At 38.0% G+C, this 16,674-nt stretch overlaps 2 protein-coding genes across 2 annotated transcripts; one reads left to right on the forward strand and one right to left on the reverse strand.

Moving 5' to 3' along the window:
- Positions 1-1,209: 1,209 nt before the first annotated feature.
- LOC140236990 (phosphatidylinositol-glycan biosynthesis class W protein-like) lies at positions 1,210-7,283 on the reverse strand. Its single transcript, XM_072316937.1, has 7 exons — positions 7,102-7,283; positions 6,320-6,718; positions 5,519-5,678; positions 4,671-4,921; positions 3,318-3,459; positions 2,486-2,582; positions 1,210-1,628 (listed from the first exon to the last, which is right to left on the reverse strand). The coding sequence occupies exons 1-7, from the start codon at positions 7,272-7,274 to the stop codon at positions 1,420-1,422; spliced, it is 1,431 nt and encodes a 476-aa protein (XP_072173038.1). The 5' UTR covers positions 7,275-7,283; the 3' UTR covers positions 1,210-1,419.
- Positions 7,284-8,214: 931 nt separating this feature from the next.
- LOC140236553 (required for excision 1-B domain-containing protein-like) lies at positions 8,215-16,674 on the forward strand. Its single transcript, XM_072316478.1, has 5 exons — positions 8,215-8,226; positions 13,030-13,112; positions 14,566-14,770; positions 15,544-15,632; positions 16,176-16,674. The coding sequence occupies exons 1-5, from the start codon at positions 8,215-8,217 to the stop codon at positions 16,243-16,245; spliced, it is 459 nt and encodes a 152-aa protein (XP_072172579.1). The 3' UTR covers positions 16,246-16,674.

The following is a 16,674-nucleotide window of genomic DNA, read 5'->3' on the forward strand; positions in this document are numbered from 1 at the left end:
TACAAGTTTGCCTAATGAAACTAGACATGCTTGCAAAAATCCTTCTGAACCCTACCAAACTTTTCTGAGCCTGGCCCTGATGGGTCTGATGCGCTGCATGCAGGTCAATAATGAAATAAAAACATTGGTTGAGTCAAAATGCTTTATTGACAATAGACGTACATTGTGTTTATCCTCTGTTACTGAGTAAATAATTACATGTACAGTGTAGCAATCATTTAGGGCAGGGTGCTGCATTTAAGATGTTTCCCAAAAGGGAAAAGAAATACAATTCAAACTGTGGCTTAATTTCAAATTTTATCATAACTAATTCAATAAAAACCCATCATGAAAGTAAAGACATACATGCTAGAAAGGGTAAGCCGAAATAGGGCAAGCTGAAATCGATAAATGTGTTCTGCAGTGGAGGTTAGATGAAATCACCCTTACAGGACCTTACTTGTTTTACTTGAAGTTACTTATACAAAAGGGTGGGAATGACTATTAATTTTCCATCATCCAAAATGTTTAGCAGGGATGCAGCCACATCAATGTTTGGTTAAAAAAAAAAAAAAAAAAAAAAAAAAAAAAAAAAAAAAAAAAACAGCGACTGAAGGGTGTGCTGTTGGGTATAACACTATCTCCTCTTTGAGATTTTAACAGTCTGTTTGTGTGCACATAAAGCTGAATTGACAATGATCATCTACCAGCATCAATGGACCAACATGGTGCCAGCACCAGTATGCCAAGACGGTGATCTTGCTGTTCTTAATACCAGATATTCAGTGAATATGGGTATTCTTGCATGATTTCTTCATCATGATAACAAATGCAGACATTAAACAGACAAGAGTCCTTGTTTACATATTCCTTCTCGTCAAGTACAGCAAATTATACAAATTAAACATACCTATTTCTCCTTGCCTTCATACCCTGCTGAGATAGCTAATCCTTAGGAAGACTGGCAAGAGTTTCACAAGGCTTGTTGCTTGAAGAGATCAAAGACAATAAAAAACAACAACAGAATCGATATGAAAATACACAATGTATACCAGAAACCCACACTTGACTACATGGTCTTTGATTATTACACCAGATTTTGAAAGTGCTGCAGTATTGAGTGCCAGCACCCAGATGCATTCTTTACAGCCAACTTTGTTGTATAACAATTTCTTTAATGCATCTCTATTACCCCTTCAGCCATCATGAATTCCAGAGTGAAAAAAAAAGGTCAACATGCAAAGCCATTCAATGCATAAACCATTGCAGACGACATTTATTATGTACATGGATTGCACCCAAATGTAACAAGGTGAATAAATTTCACACTGCACATTATGTACATATTTTGGTTCTTACACATGAGAAGCCTTGCTCCCAACAGCACATTTGAAGTACATGCATTACCACTGAAAACACGACTTGTTGAAGCCTCTTTCCCTACCAGAACTTTGTATTTACATTCTTTACATGTAAAAACACCATAATGACATTGAGTGACAACATGTATGCACAAATGATGCCACACGCCACAAGATCAGTTTGGCGTATCGTGTCTATCGAAATGTTTACGAGACCCGTCATCAGATTGGCCAGCAGGAAGTACAGCAGCTGATTTCTACCAACGGCAGACACCAACAGGGAAGTCCCTCCTGGTTGATCTGTACCAGAACGACAAGAGAAAGAGAGTTATCTCCAACGTCAAGCTTAACTTTCACGATGTTTGTGCCAGGATCATCAAGATTTCCAGCAGCCGATATTCAATATAAACTTCCTTATGGGTCATTCAATGTACAATCAAGGCATCTTCTTCATACAAATGAAGATTTTTATATTGATTTATGTGCAAACAATGGGTTACAAATCTTTTTCCACTAGGCAGATTGACCTACTGACAAGTGCAGGAATTGTTTGGTGTTTTGTAATTTATCGATTTAAATGTTCATATGTGGCCAGCATGTACCATCTATCATCACCCCAAGTTTGAAAGGAACCAAAGGTATAATGAGATAATAACCAGCCTCTTTGAAAATTCACTGCAGAAATTAACAAAAGGCACATTGATCAAATATTTGTGTGGATTTCAATGACTTTAAAAATGGCATAAGTGACATTCATGTGTGATACAGCTAAGCTACTACAAATATGAAAACTGTGTGTATATACAATACATATCTCATAGCAATGTGAAATCAAACATACTTGAAACAAAAATCAACCTCTACAACATAACTGACTTGACAAAACCATGATATGTGAGCAATGAAATATCCTATAGTGTGGAGAAATGTCACTTGCAAGATACACAAAACAATACACTTTATGTCTGTAGTTTCAGTCATTCTAGAAAAGTTTCTTACGTACATTTTTTATTTATAGAAATTTATATAAATATCCTACTAGTGACAGCAAAAGTTAAATTATATATAAAGTATTTAATACCTGAAGCAACATCAAGTCAGAACTGAAGATCTACATGTTAACTTATTACACATTCACATCATACCTTCTTTTTTCACATCCTGATATATATGATGGTTTATCACTTTGACTATGATGTCAATGAACAAAAAGCAGCATAGAGTGTAAATACCAAAGGCGATCTGAAAAATATAATCAAACACAACCACAGAGATGAAAACTTTTACTTGAAATAATTCTACAATGGAATGGATGTGACTTCATTGCCAAAGGCTGAATGCTGTAACAATAATTCAGTTATGCTTGCCAAGTAACAATAAGATACATGTGTACTAGAATGCCTACATTTAATTTCAGTTTTGGAGGAATGATACAAAATTCATCTATTGAATAATGCAAAATGAAAAAAAAATGAATAAATGAATGAATAAACCCACAGAAACTCTGAGCACTACAGGAAGAAAGACCAAAAGAAGAATGAGAATTCTGTCCAAGTATGTATGCCCATGATTTTTTTTTTTTACCATTGCTACTACTAAACAATTATTAATCTGACATTAGTTTGCATCCTATGTATTACTTAAAACAGAACCATCACAAAATCTTTCTATTGTGCCTTTCAGCAAGAACTCTGAGGTGTGAGGAGTGTTGGAATTAAAGTTGATGGGTGAGGGGACAAAAAGTCCTGAGTACTACACCACTTACTGCAAGCAAGAAATACTTGCTGTATGAAAGTTTCGCGAATTGGAGCTGACAACATTTTCGCGGAATGAAATTTTTGCAAATTGCCACTGGCATCCAATGCATTAGTGTAGACAAGAACTTTTGCATGAATTTCAATTTCATGAATCTTGGCTTTTGTCAAATTTGTGAAATGAAAATGCATGCAAAAATTATTGGTTTTACAGCATGCTTACGTTCCAGATGATGTACGGCATGTTTGCCAATCTCCTGCTGGTGGCGCTGACGTGGTCCTCAACCCACAACAGAACGAGCCACACTAAGGCATCGACTAAAATGAGGACAAGACATGCCCTTAACCAGTCCCTGACACAGCTCCTGATAAGACAAAAATTTAAAAAAAAGGCAAAGATGGGGCCTTTATCAAGATGTACATTTTTTTTTCTTTATGATACGATAAGAAAGTTGATGTGTTTTTTAGCTTTTGGAAATGATCCATAATTCATTTTTCAATCAATGTTTTCTGTGAACAAAAAAGGAGAAATACCCATCATAAGAGTCATGTTATGTGTGAGCCACTCCTGGGAATGTCATGCTTACTCCTTTACATGTAATAATAAGTATAAATGATTCAAGTTCTGCTTGTACAAAGTCATTCTTACTATTTAAAGAAAGTATTGAGCAAACTAAAGTTTACATTGCAGTCTGAAAAAAAAAAAAAACTAAAAATAGCTGAAGAAAGATTTAGAGATTTTTTTTTAGAGATTATCCAGCATAGTCTGCTATAGAGATTACTCCCATGAATGAAATTCTCATTACACAGATTCAGTACAAGCAACACAACAGATCCCTAACAATATTAGCACAATCATGTAAACTAATATCCCATTCAGGGTCCCCCTAGCTTAGAAAACCTCGGGAGGACATGCCAGACGAAAATGAGCAATTTTATCGTCACTCAGCAGTTCCCCGGTCATCTTGCACGAGGTCGCATATTCATGCCTAACTCATGCCAGACTCACTCTAGACTCATGCTTCATGCCATGACTGTTATCCATTAGCTGAGTCCCCATAATCTGAAGTACACATGGCACAGGTTGTGCCCTGCTTACTGAGGACTCTAAATGGGGTATAAGAAAGTCATCTTTTCAGTGTGTGTCATGAAATAGTTATCTTTGTTGTGTTAATGTCATTATTAGTAAAATACTCTTTAGTTGTTTTACCTGTAAACTCTTACTCATTACAGATTATTTTTTTTTTCTCTACTGAAAAGACACTTAATTTGTAAATGTAACAAAACAGGGATATCATAATCATTATGTATCATTTGCAACAAAAGGAGTTAATTCCTTTCCAAAATTCAAAGGAAAATCATATTTGGTTCATTTTGCGCACAACTCAAATACCAGCATTGACATCAGCGATGCAACAACTGTACAATGAAGACTTGTTCCATATTCTTTCTTTAGCCTCAAATGTAGTCAGTACAGAGTATGGTTTTGCTTTATTTACCCTTCCTAATTTGTAGCACCTTCTTTGACACAAATTGAGGTTTTCATAACTTCAATGTAACTTTGATGCAAAGATACCTTGGCTGCATCAGATATTGTCCGAGCTTGACGCCCGCAAAGTAGATGGCCACGTAGCCCAGGCAGGAGGCCAGCCCCTCCCTGTTGGCATTGAAGAACCCTGTCCGCGAGTCCTCCAGGTCGGTGCCATGGAGGACCACCTCCTGGAGACTGCATCCTGTCAGCAGGTGCTGGTAGAGGAGGGTCAGTGACAGGGACATCAGGCCGCTCCATGTGGGTGGTAGGACGGCCAATAGCAGGGTGCACAGCACCTGGTAACCATTTCATGGACATGATTTTAAAACAATGGCAAATATACCGTCATTACACAGAGCATCTCCTATGTCGGCAACTTTGCAACAACTGACAAGCCACAAGAAATGTTCTTTTTTTTCTGTACATGGTTTTTTAAATCATAACCAAAATATACAATCTGTTTATGACAAGGGTTCCAATATGAAAAAGGGAAAAAAGCTGATCAGATTGGAAGTCTCTACTTTCATTATGCTTTTCGTCACCATTGTCAGGAGATGTAGTACAGTATTTAAACATCATCTGAAAAAAAAAAGAAGCAGTACCATAGGCCTACTGTTGCCGAATGTCCTCCAAAGCTTTGCAAAACTGATAGCCTGGCAATATCTAAAAATAATCAGATTTCAGTTTTTATGTTGGTCTCTCTGGTGATTATAGTCGTTGTCTTTCATCACTATTAATGTCTTTTCACATCTCACAATAATGGACAAACTGCAGTGCAGAATTCCTTGCAATTGAAGATGTTATTTTGGCATAATAACTCAACAGACGTGAGAAAGCTTTCAATTCTTTTAAACACAACTTAGAGAAATCACACAAGAGGTTGTGCAATTCACCTTTGTTGCAGCTAAGGTGAAGAAAAAGTTCCAGTGGACCCCATATTCAGAGACGTTCTCATGGTAGTCTATCCCTTTAAGTGACGCCAGCCTGCCAAAGCCAAGGATGAGGAGAGGAACCGAAGACTTCACTGATTTCATCACAGATTTCAGTCCAGACCTGGGGTCAAGAGAAATTAAAGTACAGCATAACTATGATTTTCTTGTTGCATTGATTACAAACACTGCCCTCTTTTTTCCCACTGGAAAGAGAGAATTCTCGCATTGAAAGAAAAGTTTCAGCATCAGCATTTGTCTTCATGGAGATTTGTCATATGCTTTCTCTCTAAAATTTTCACTTGAGGTTAAGGATTATTGTTTGGTATGAATTAGAATTTTATTTCACTTTATCACAGAACACGTCTTAGCCAAAGACTTATGGTGATTTCAGTTATCAATTTATAAATATTCAATATTACAGTCAGGAAATACAAATAATATCATAATGTTATTCATCATCTGCTTAACTTGGTTTCCAATATGATCTCTATACTGCATGATTGAATGAAACAAAACAGTTTTACACTCATTCCATTGGCTCTAAAAGACTGAAATTTGATATTCATTTTGTTTGATTCTGTCTCCACTATCTTCTACCCGACAGTGGGCAAGGTGATGGAAGGCTACTAATGATCCACACATTTGGCACAATTTGCCGTCTTGCTGAACAATTTAAAAGCCTTCCAAGTGTAGTGTCTGCTCTCCTTATATATGATACATTTCCTCAACATCAGTGTATTTTAAAAAATATCACACGGCCACCTATCATATTTTCCTCTGGCTTCCGGTGAGACTATCGCATTCATCAGGACATAGGCACCCACTCCGCCATCCATAATTCCCGTGCCGAAAGTTTCTGTCTTTGCAAAGCGCCTCGGGAACACGACAAAGTCCACTGCAAGGATACCGACGGCGACTCCAATGTTTAACAGCACTCTAAAGTTTGTGATAAATGGCAATCGTCCAAACATAGGCGTTTTCAGGATGCTCTGCACGGATACAGTTTTGCGCTTGAAGCGTTTGGACTGGCAGGCAAGTAGTATCAAGGATACGGAGAGGACAATCTCTGTGAGCACAATCTGAAGAGCTGAGTCACTGAGGAGTGTGACTGACAGGCACAGCGGAAGAGTGAGGATCAGCAAGTCGAGTAGAAATTGGATTCTATGTTTGAGGGTAAAGGAGAAAGAGACAATGACCTTTTTTTTTCAGCAGAAAACAAGTAAAATCACTGTCCACTAAAACATTGGGAGTGAATGCATACAAACACGTAGCTCATCAAATGATCATCATGAACTATATTTGCATGGTCATTATTCAATTATTATCTATATTGTGTTTTAAAAGACAAAATCTACAAACTTGACAAAACACTACCCATGCATTTTTATCACATTGTAATTCTATGGTCGTTTCAGCAAATACCTTAAGACCAAAATAATAAAAAACTATCTTATTATCATGCCAAAGCAAACATTTGACACTGATATTCAAGGCAGAAAAAAAAAACCCCACAGCACGACACTAATTTTCTTCTTGCAACTCACAGTAGCCCTTCATGGATGCTGAAGGCTATCAGTGCAAGCTGAATGGATGACCGCAGCATGACAGATGAGGGACTGATGGTCAAGAAGAGAGAGACCTCAGACTTCGTGGTCCCATTCAGGTTGCTGTAAAACGTCTCCTTGGACAGCTCCATTGCAGCAGAATTTCCCGCCATTTTCTAAAACCGTTGAAGCAGATGTGAATAAAATCAAACAAAATACTGAGCACTTGTGCACAAGTGCTATTTGAGAATTACTTGATGATGATGATGATGATGAACACGCAATATTGATGACATCAATTATAATGACGGCAGCCATACGATAACAATTCTGATTATCATATATGCTGCTGATTATCATTATTTAATAGCATCATCATCACTACCACCACTTTATAAAGTGAATCTCAGCATGTATGGTGGTAAAAGAGCTAAAATCTCTACAATATTATCTCCACAATACCACACATGCACTACCAGAACCAGATCTGTAGTAGCTCCATTGGACAAGCTCCACTCCCTGGAATGTAAGGAATCAATCTTCAATTGCAAAAAGGGTTAATAGAGTTCTCAAGTCACTTGGGGTCTTAAGACCTTCTATTCTATGCCTGGACTGTGCTGGGGCCAGACAGCTTTCAGTCCGGACGACAACTTTACTTTGACTTTATATTTGAGGGTCTCCTTATTTCTTTTTTCTTTTTTCCCAGACAGTGAGCCTGAGTAAGCAGCAAATTTTATACTTTTATTGAAATCTTAAATCATCTTAGGAGTTGGACCCCCTCGTTGATCGCACAGTATTACGCACACGACCTAACAAAGCATGCACACTTTCTCTATTCCCCAAGACCGTTTTAACCCGCAAGTAAACTAGAGGGAGAGTCTACAGTCTACACTGTCATGACTAGATCCAAGATCAGTTAATTTTCTTGCCTTTTGTCAATATATGGCGACAGTCGACACTGCTGGTAGTGGTACAGACAAGTATACAGCCAACTAGTACAGACCATACGTCGGTATAGGCTTGTGTACAATAGGTAGAAGAAACAAGTCGGGTCGTCGGCGCGGTGGTAGCTTAACACTGCAAAGGCAAAGTCTGATCAATTTGTTGAAAACAATGGAAAGACAGGTCTGCGTGGGAATAGGATTCGAGACCGAAGAAGAGAAGCTCATCTACCCGCCACGCCGCTGACGTTGCTGCTAGTTAGCTCTGAGCTTGTGATCTTGTAAATTTACTGCAACCTTCATTCTTCACTGGCATAGCACTCACTCAGTCCTGTGATCGGCCTCTAGCTTCCCGATCCATCCAACGTGCGATCGCGATGCATGCGATGTTGATGTTGAGTTTTACGTATTGCGCAATGTTCCTGTGCTCCCTGCACTGTCTGTACTACTGCACTGCTGGACCGCCGCGGGCGTGAATTTGTTTTTGCTCACGAAGAAGAAATGATTCTGGAAAGGCTCCAGAAAGTGTAGGGCCTACCAAGATTTTTAGGTGACAGTGAACAAAGCTGTAAGCTGAATCATTTTGACAAAATGGTGAGTGTCAAATTGTAATTGATATGCAATGAACGTAGAGACCAACTGAACTAGAGTCTGCGATTTGTCCAACAGGGGGTTAAACCGTCCAACAGTTAAATTTCCGTAATCCCATACGTTCAAATGTGTGTAGTTTGTAGTGGCAGCAGTTTTTGTATTGTAAATGTAAAAGACTAGCGACTAGAAACCCTACTGAGTAATGATTCTGTATGAGAAAGTGAAAGTACAACATACTTGGCTGATATTGAATACACATGTTCAATGTAACCGGGGAGCGTGGGAGTATGGGGGGTGGGGGCTAACTGTGAAACACAGCCTGAACGCCAAACGCGAAGCGCCCTGGGGTTAATAGGGGGAAGCCAAATAAGCCTAGGAAAGAGTTCCATAATCGATAATTGGATAATTGATGTACCCCCACTAAACTAACGGCGTAAGCTAACCAGTTTATGGGAAGGACTCTGGGTTCCACCTTTCTCTTAAGCAAAATGTTCGTAATGTTAGTAGTAGTGGACACCGAGATCAACATAATACCCTCAAACCCTAACCGAAACTCTACACCCTAAAACTGCACTGCACAGAACTGCACTGGTGTGACTGACATGGAACAGATCACTGATTGATCGCATTCTAAAATTGACTTTTAAATTATAGGCCTACATAGACCTTGAACCTTGATGAGATAATCCCTGAAGCAGCTCTTTCCGAACTAAACTTGTAAACTGGGATCAGTCTAGATCCTAGATTGACGTTATGGATGTTGCTAACAGACTTTACAAGAAGAGGTTTCATGAAAGCAAGAGAATATAAATCAGAAGGTGAAGGTTGAGTTGTGAATTTTCTTCATTTTGTCTCCCTCTACAAATGAAATTGTGTCACTGCCGGCAACCAGGGGGATAGCCTGGTGGTAGTGTCGCTGCCCTGAAAGCCTACAGGTTCAAGACCCGTGGTTCTTTTTTTTTTTTTTCCAGATATGCTTGTTAAATCACAGATAAGCAGTTGTAATCTTACAATTTTTATTTGTAGAGGGAGACAAATTGAAAAAATTCACATCACCTTACCAGTTAGCTAAGAACCATGTCTGGCCATTGACAGTACCACTGTATCCAGTGTAGTACTTAAGTAGTCTTGTTTGCATTCATTACCAAAATAATTAAATTAAAAGATGTATGTTTTCAATACAATACAATACAATACAATACAATACAATACAATAATGTATTCTATAGCCTTTTTCTCTATTTTTCTTGACAAGCTTATCATATGATAATCCAGGGCAGTGCATTGTAGTATGTAGCCCGACCAGGCGCATTGTGAAGCATGGAGACAGGGCCGTGTACTGTGTATAGTTAAGTAGCATGTGACCCCAAGTTCAGTCATGTGAACAACAAAAAAAAAAAAACTAGAGATTGTAATTTGTCATCACTGACAAATTAAGGTGATCCGATTTTTTTTTTTTTAATCAATGATTCAAGTCCTGATCGCAATAGGCATGACCATGCAGGTTTCATCTGTGTTCAGAGACATTGGCCGTGTGATGTTTGGATTCTCATTTAGAAAAGGGAGTCATGTCTTCCATCTTTGGTACCAAATCTTCATACACTATAACGAAGATACAGCAACAAGTACATATGACCTTTGACCCCACTTTGCACAACCTAGATGGCATCTGAGCAAGAAGTGGTTATTTTGTGAAATGATTCTTGTAACATGATCTTTGCGTGTGCAAAATATGGGAAAGATAAGACATGTATTCACCAAGATACAGGATGAAACATTTGTGACCTTTGACCCTAATTTACATACCCAAGATGTTGTCCAATGAAGTAGTTGTTATTTTATGAAATAATGTACGTGACATGAACTAAACATGTGCAAAATATGGGGGTGACAAGGGCTGTTTTTCTTGAGTTATTGCAAAGAAAGTTGCAGAAACATAGAAATATCTCAATACATCGAAGATAAGCTTTAATTTCAACCAAGTATTTTAACATGATCCCGACATCATATAAAAAAACAAAGGGCACGTAACGATAGCGCAAAGTCTCAGTTACAACATATTAAAATCTGAGAAAAATTCACCGAAGGCAGGCCTCGAATTTCGCCAGTTTTAGGGACAGGCAATTTTTGGTTTTAGGGGCACTCTCTCTCAAATTTTTTTAAGGGCAGCAAGGAGAAGTTGCAATAAGCATAGTAATTTTGAGAGGGGCATTGCGGCAAGTAGATAGGGCATTGCGGCAAATTGCCTTTTGCCTCCCAGGTAATTCGAGGCCTGCGAAGGGTAAGTGAGCTAGTGCTCGATAAAGACAATGATGTCAATTTTCACATCTAGAAAAATTCCCTCCCATAGAGATAACACGTCATAACGAAGAAACAGAAAGAAGTACATATGACCTTTTGACCCGACATTGCACAGACAAGATGGCATCTGAGCAAAGAGTGGTTATTTTGTGAAATGATTCTTGTAACATGATCTTTGCGTGTGCAAAATATGGGAAAGATAGGACATGTATTCATCAAGATACAGGATAAAACATTTATGACCTTTGACCCTAATTTACATACCCAAGATGGCATCTGATCAAGTAGTTGTTATTTTATCAAATAATGTATGTGACATGAACTAAACATGTGCAAAATATGGGGGTGATAGGATATGTTTTTCTTGAGTTATTGCACGGAAAGTTGCAGAAAGAAAGAAATATTTCAATACATCGAAGATAAGCTTTAAATTCAACCAAGTTTTTTGACGTGATGTAGACATCGTATGAAAAAACGAAGGGCACACTAACGATAGCACAAAGTCTCAGCTACAACATATTAAAATCTGGGAGAAATTCATTGAAGCATAAGTGAGCTAGTGCTCGATAAAGATAGTCATGTCAATTTTCATTTCCAGAAAAACTGCACTCCCATAGAGATAACACGTAAACTGGTCAAATTTGACAAGATTACTTTCAATCCATTTTTACGAGGTGATGCCGTCATCTAATCAAAATATTGTTATTACATTAATGAAAGAACATTTAATAAGCTACAACATACTGAAATCTGGGTGAAAATTGACAAAGGATTAGTGAGATATGCCCGAATGAACTTGAAATTTGATGACGTCATTTTGAAAATTTACTTTTTTTACTTTATTAAGAAATTTGATATGTTTTAATCATTTTGCCAGCATTGCCACCCCATGAAATGACATGTACAACTCATCGGCTTTCAAAATATGTAAAGAAAATTGGGGGTCACCGTCCATCCTGACGAGTAAAATCGGATTAAAAATTGGCGGTTTTTTGACATAGTTGCACTGTATATCGCCATTGACGCGCGCGCGGAATTTCAACTTTGAAGGGCCAGTAAGACGTCATATTGAGTCGGATTGACTTGAAACTTGGTAGAAATATTCCTTGACAGTTCAGACATCCGATCAAAGTGTAAAAACGGGAAATTTCTATTACATATGAGCTGTGCGTGCGTATATGCGCGCGCGCGTACGCGTCCGTCCAAATTTTTCAATTTTTCAAAAAATGCTCCAAATGGTCTGAAACGTGTGCAAAAAAAAATTGAGCTCGATTGGAGCATACAAATATTTCAACACGTGCGTACGCGCATGTTTTAAGGGTATATATGAATTTTGAGAATATGTGTAGAATTTGCTTGACGTGAAATATATGTGATGTAAATTTCATTGAAAAATTCCATTCCATTAATGAGATATGAATGAAAATGTGTTTTCGTATAATGACGTCATAGTGACGTCACGGTCGACTGATCACAATGATTTTACTTGATCTGTCGTCTTTGAGACACAATACATATATGGTATAAGTTTGAAATTGATAGGAAGAGCACTTTCTGAGCTAATCGAAACACAACTTTTGTCCAGAAAGAAAGAAAGAAGAAGAACAAAGAATCCGTACAGATACAGAAGGTGATCCGAGAGGATACTCAGATCACCTAAAAAAAGTTGATCGGTGTCATTAAACTTTAACACTACTTTCACATATATGTCTGTCTTTCTCTCTCTCTCTCTCTCTCACTACACAGTGTAAGTGTACAAGCAAAAGTAGTGTTAAAGTTTAATTACACCGATCAACTTTTTACTTGGCATGCCCTTGATAAATGGAACAGACTCTTATACAAGTATTTAATTTGCAGGATAGTTTTGGCATTGTGATATGACCAGGGAAGAGTGCACCATGTAGTTTATCTGATTCATCACCACTGTGTAATCACTTAATGTGAGTAGGGTTTGGGAAGCTTGTGTGAGAAAACTGTCTGTTTCTATTATCATTTTCATTTTGTTTTTATTGCTGGAGCATCATTTGATATGATATATGCATTATCAAATTTAGCTTAAAGACCCACACATCATTTACCCACTTTTTTTCCCCAGAAGGATGACGATCCCAAAAAGTTACTTCATGAGTTTTACGTCCTTCAGGAAGAGAGAATAAAAGTGTACAGAAGTTTGGATGAGTAAGTATATAGTGTATATTCATTCTTTCTTCATGTTTGTTTGTTTTTTTTTTTATACCCCCGCCAAACGAAGTTTGAAGGGGGTATATAAGAATCAGCGGACGGTCGGGCGGTTGGGCGGTCGGTCGGGCGGTCGGTCCGTTGCAAATCTTGCGTCGCGAACTACTTCCTCAGTTTTCAACCGATTCCCATAAAACTTGGCACAGATGTGTGCCTTGGGTTGTAGATGTGCAAGACGTATTTTTTGACAGTACCCAAAAGTACGTTGCCATGGTAACGGCATATTATGGGCAAAAATGGGTACAAATCTTGCGTCGCGAACTCCTCCCACAGTTTTTGATCAATTTTTATGAAATTAGGTACAGATGTTCATCTGAATATGTTAATGTGCAAGACACATATTTCCGCAGTGGCAAAAAGTGCGTTGCCATGGTAACGGCATGTTATTGGTAAAATATAGGGCAAAATGCTTCATGACAAAACTGCTTCATCAGTTTTCTTCCAATTCTCATGGAATTCATATTGAATGTTTGTCTTAGGATATAGGTCAGCATGACACATTTCTTGACAGTGACAAAAAGTATGTTGCCATGGTAACAGCTCACATATTATGAGCCAAAATGATGGAAAATTTTGTGTTGCAAACTACTTCTTCAGTTTTTGCCCAATTTCCATGAAACTTGGTACAGATGTGTGCCTTTGGTTGTAGATGTGCAAGACGCATTTTTTGACAGTACCCGAAAGTACGTTGCCATGGTAACGGCATATTAATGGCAGAAGATCAAGGAAAGATCTTGCGGATTTAACTACTTCCTCAGTTTTTTGACGAAAGCTTATGAAATGTTGTTTTGACCAAAGCTTATGAAATGTTGTTTGGCGCGGGTATAACCAGTCGCTGTAGCGACATTTCTAGTTTTTTTTTTTTTTTTTTGGGGGGGGGTGGGATGTGAAACATCTAGAACTATATAAAGCTATATTAAAGGAAAAGTCACTTCACATTGTGCCACATACACGTTGTACATCATGTATGTACATTAACTTCTCTGAATATGAGACTGGTAAACAACAGTACTCAGGAATATCATTTGACCAGCCATTGACCATGCTCACTATTAATCAAGACCAGCAGGTCACTTGCATCTCTGTGTCATGATAAGAAAAAAGGATTGTGAGTAGCACTGCTTATCAGCAGAGCTTGTTTCAATCGCAGATTTCAAGTGATAAAGTAATAACCGCAAAAAAGAATGTATTTTATCTTTTAAGTTTCATCTCTTTGCTGAAGGTTTTAATACTTTATGATTTTGAATGAAAAGTGAAACTCAGCTCTGTATCAATCACTGCCTAGAAAGTATGTAGGAACCTGCTGTTAATGGTTCCAGTTGTAATATGTGATGTCTTTGTATCTGTTGGGAAACACAAATATTAAAGCTGGACAATTATGTTTTCCTGGCAGAGGGCACAAGACCTATCTCCAGACGTCCCCAGACTATGACTTTCAAGCGTACCGTCAGGTGGTTCACAACTGCACTGAAGAATTCAACCGCATCTCCAAGCGAATCATCGAGATTGAAGATCTCTTCAGAGAGAAGTATCAGAAGGGGGATATCGCTGACTGCTTGAAGAAAGTACAGGAAGCAGAGAGAGATAAATTGGAAAAGGTATGGAGCAAAAAAATATAATTTCAGAAATGTTTCTAGAGAGTTAAGGTATGATAGATATATAGATAAAACAGAGATTAACTGGAAGAGATACAAAGTTGATTTTAACAGAAGAACAAGGTGTTTAGTCTCTGAAAATTAAGTTATGTAGCTATAAATAAGTTGTTTTGTTGTTGTTGATATCATTTTTTGTAGAAGACTTACAATTTGTAGAATAGATTTGATTCATTTCAGTAGTATTTTATGTAATCATTCAGTGTTGAGTTGCAAGTAGTGAGGCTCAGATTGGGGTGTTGTGACACGTTGATTTGGGTGTTGTGACACGTTGAATGACAACTTGTGTGTGTGTGTGTGTGTGTGTGTGTGTGTGTGCACAAACAAATGAAGCACAGTTTTTTGTCAAGATGAAATGTTTTCTTGTGCTGCCATGTCACTGAAGAGACTGTTCTCTTCCAGCTGTGTTCATATTGCATCATTCATTTCTGGTAAGCCTATACCAATCTGTGAAGGGAAATGATGATGATATGATACCAGTCTGTTTTATCTATCACGAGTGACAGACATATTACACAGTAATTACAAATGACCTCTAAAAGGGCTGGTATACTTCTCAGTGTGCAACATTGATATGTGACGGTATATGCACAAACACAAAAATAACAGAAAATTTACAGAACAAAAACAGGAATAAAAGAACAAAAGCAAAGGAGAAGTCGTAATGAGAAATCCATAAATTTGTACACCCATTCTTTCATCATTACTTCTTCCCACAGACAGCTGTGTTGCAGTTGGCCAAACAGCGACTTCAAGATGAACCAGGAAATGACGAGCATTCCAGAGAAATTTCTGAGCTCAAGGCTATGTGAGTAAATGTTTTTGGGCTTCTTTTTGCCAGTCTGCATCAGATTGAAGTTCAGTTGAGTAAAAGACCATATGCTTTAATGCCATTTATCTTTTATCAGCAGCACATGTGTATTGCAATGTTTAATTTCATCTGTGTGTAGACATGTACATCTCAGTCAAATGATTTAATTGCTTTTACATTTCCATTTCAGTCTTTACTTGAGAAGGATATCATGCTCATCGGTGGTCCCAGACAATTAGTACTGGTATTTCAGATTCACTAGGTGGTTGCAAGTATGAGTGGAAGCTTCTTACTGAAGTTTTGTTTTTTGTTTTTTGTTTTTTAATCTATTAAACTGTTGTAATACAAAGAATGTGAAATGTTTAAGCTCCTTCATGAGTTTTCAAACTGTGTCAACAATGCTCACAAAAAAGATCATTTTTTTTTTCAATGAATATGTGCGATTACTAGCAGCATTGCAGCCTGTGCTATTAAATGTATGTATAACAGTCTTTATTCCTCTCCTCTTCCATCACCCTACCCATATTCTCGCTCCAACAGGTTGACAGGCATGATGGAGCAAATCACTGATGCTCTGGAAGACTTGAGATATGAAGGAGAGGGATTATGATTGGCGAATCAAACCTGTCATATTCCTGTGGCACAGTGCTGCCTCAAAATGCCCAGACTTGTTCTTAGAGAGTAGCATGCTAAGCAAAAATCTACTCTGAATGCTAGAGGCACAACGATTACACAATTGAAGAGTTCAACAAGTGAGGACGGTCTCCAGGGTATTAACTTGTTGAGGACGATTCCCAAGTATACTCGGGCAGGTGTCTATGGGAAATGCGTGTTGTGGCAAAGTCAGTCCGTCCTCAATGGATTAAAATGTTATCCTCATAGTAGGAGTACAGCAAAGCATAGCTGTTATAGATTGGCTGAGACCATTGCCTTTGATAGTCTGTGATGAGTCTCATCATCTGTGAATTAACATGGATTGGCCTGTTCCTACTGAGCAAAGGTTTGCAGAAGAGATTGTGGAATTTGTGAGATTTTGCCC

This window comes from Diadema setosum, chromosome 13 (assembly GCF_964275005.1).
Source record: "Diadema setosum chromosome 13, eeDiaSeto1, whole genome shotgun sequence".
In the NCBI taxonomy this organism is placed as follows: domain Eukaryota; kingdom Metazoa; phylum Echinodermata; class Echinoidea; order Diadematoida; family Diadematidae; genus Diadema; species Diadema setosum.

Bases quoted from the DNA above. Each gene is read 5' to 3' on its own strand.
- LOC140236990 (XM_072316937.1), bottom strand. From the start codon at position 7,274: ATGGCGGGAAATTCTGCTGCAATGGAGCTGTCCAAGGAGACGTTTTAC. The intron at 2,583-3,317 runs GTAAGCATGCTG...TATATTTTTCAG, and splicing joins TGCCGTACATCATCTGGAAC to ATCGCCTTTGGTATTTACAC. The intron at 1,629-2,485 runs GTATGATGTGAA...ATCAACCAGGAG, and splicing joins TCAGGATGTGAAAAAAGAAG to GGACTTCCCTGTTGGTGTCT.
- LOC140236553 (XM_072316478.1), top strand. The intron at 13,113-14,565 runs GTAAGTATATAG...TTTTCCTGGCAG, and splicing joins GTGTACAGAAGTTTGGATGA to AGGGCACAAGACCTATCTCC. The intron at 14,771-15,543 runs GTATGGAGCAAA...TTCTTCCCACAG, and splicing joins AGAGAGATAAATTGGAAAAG to ACAGCTGTGTTGCAGTTGGC.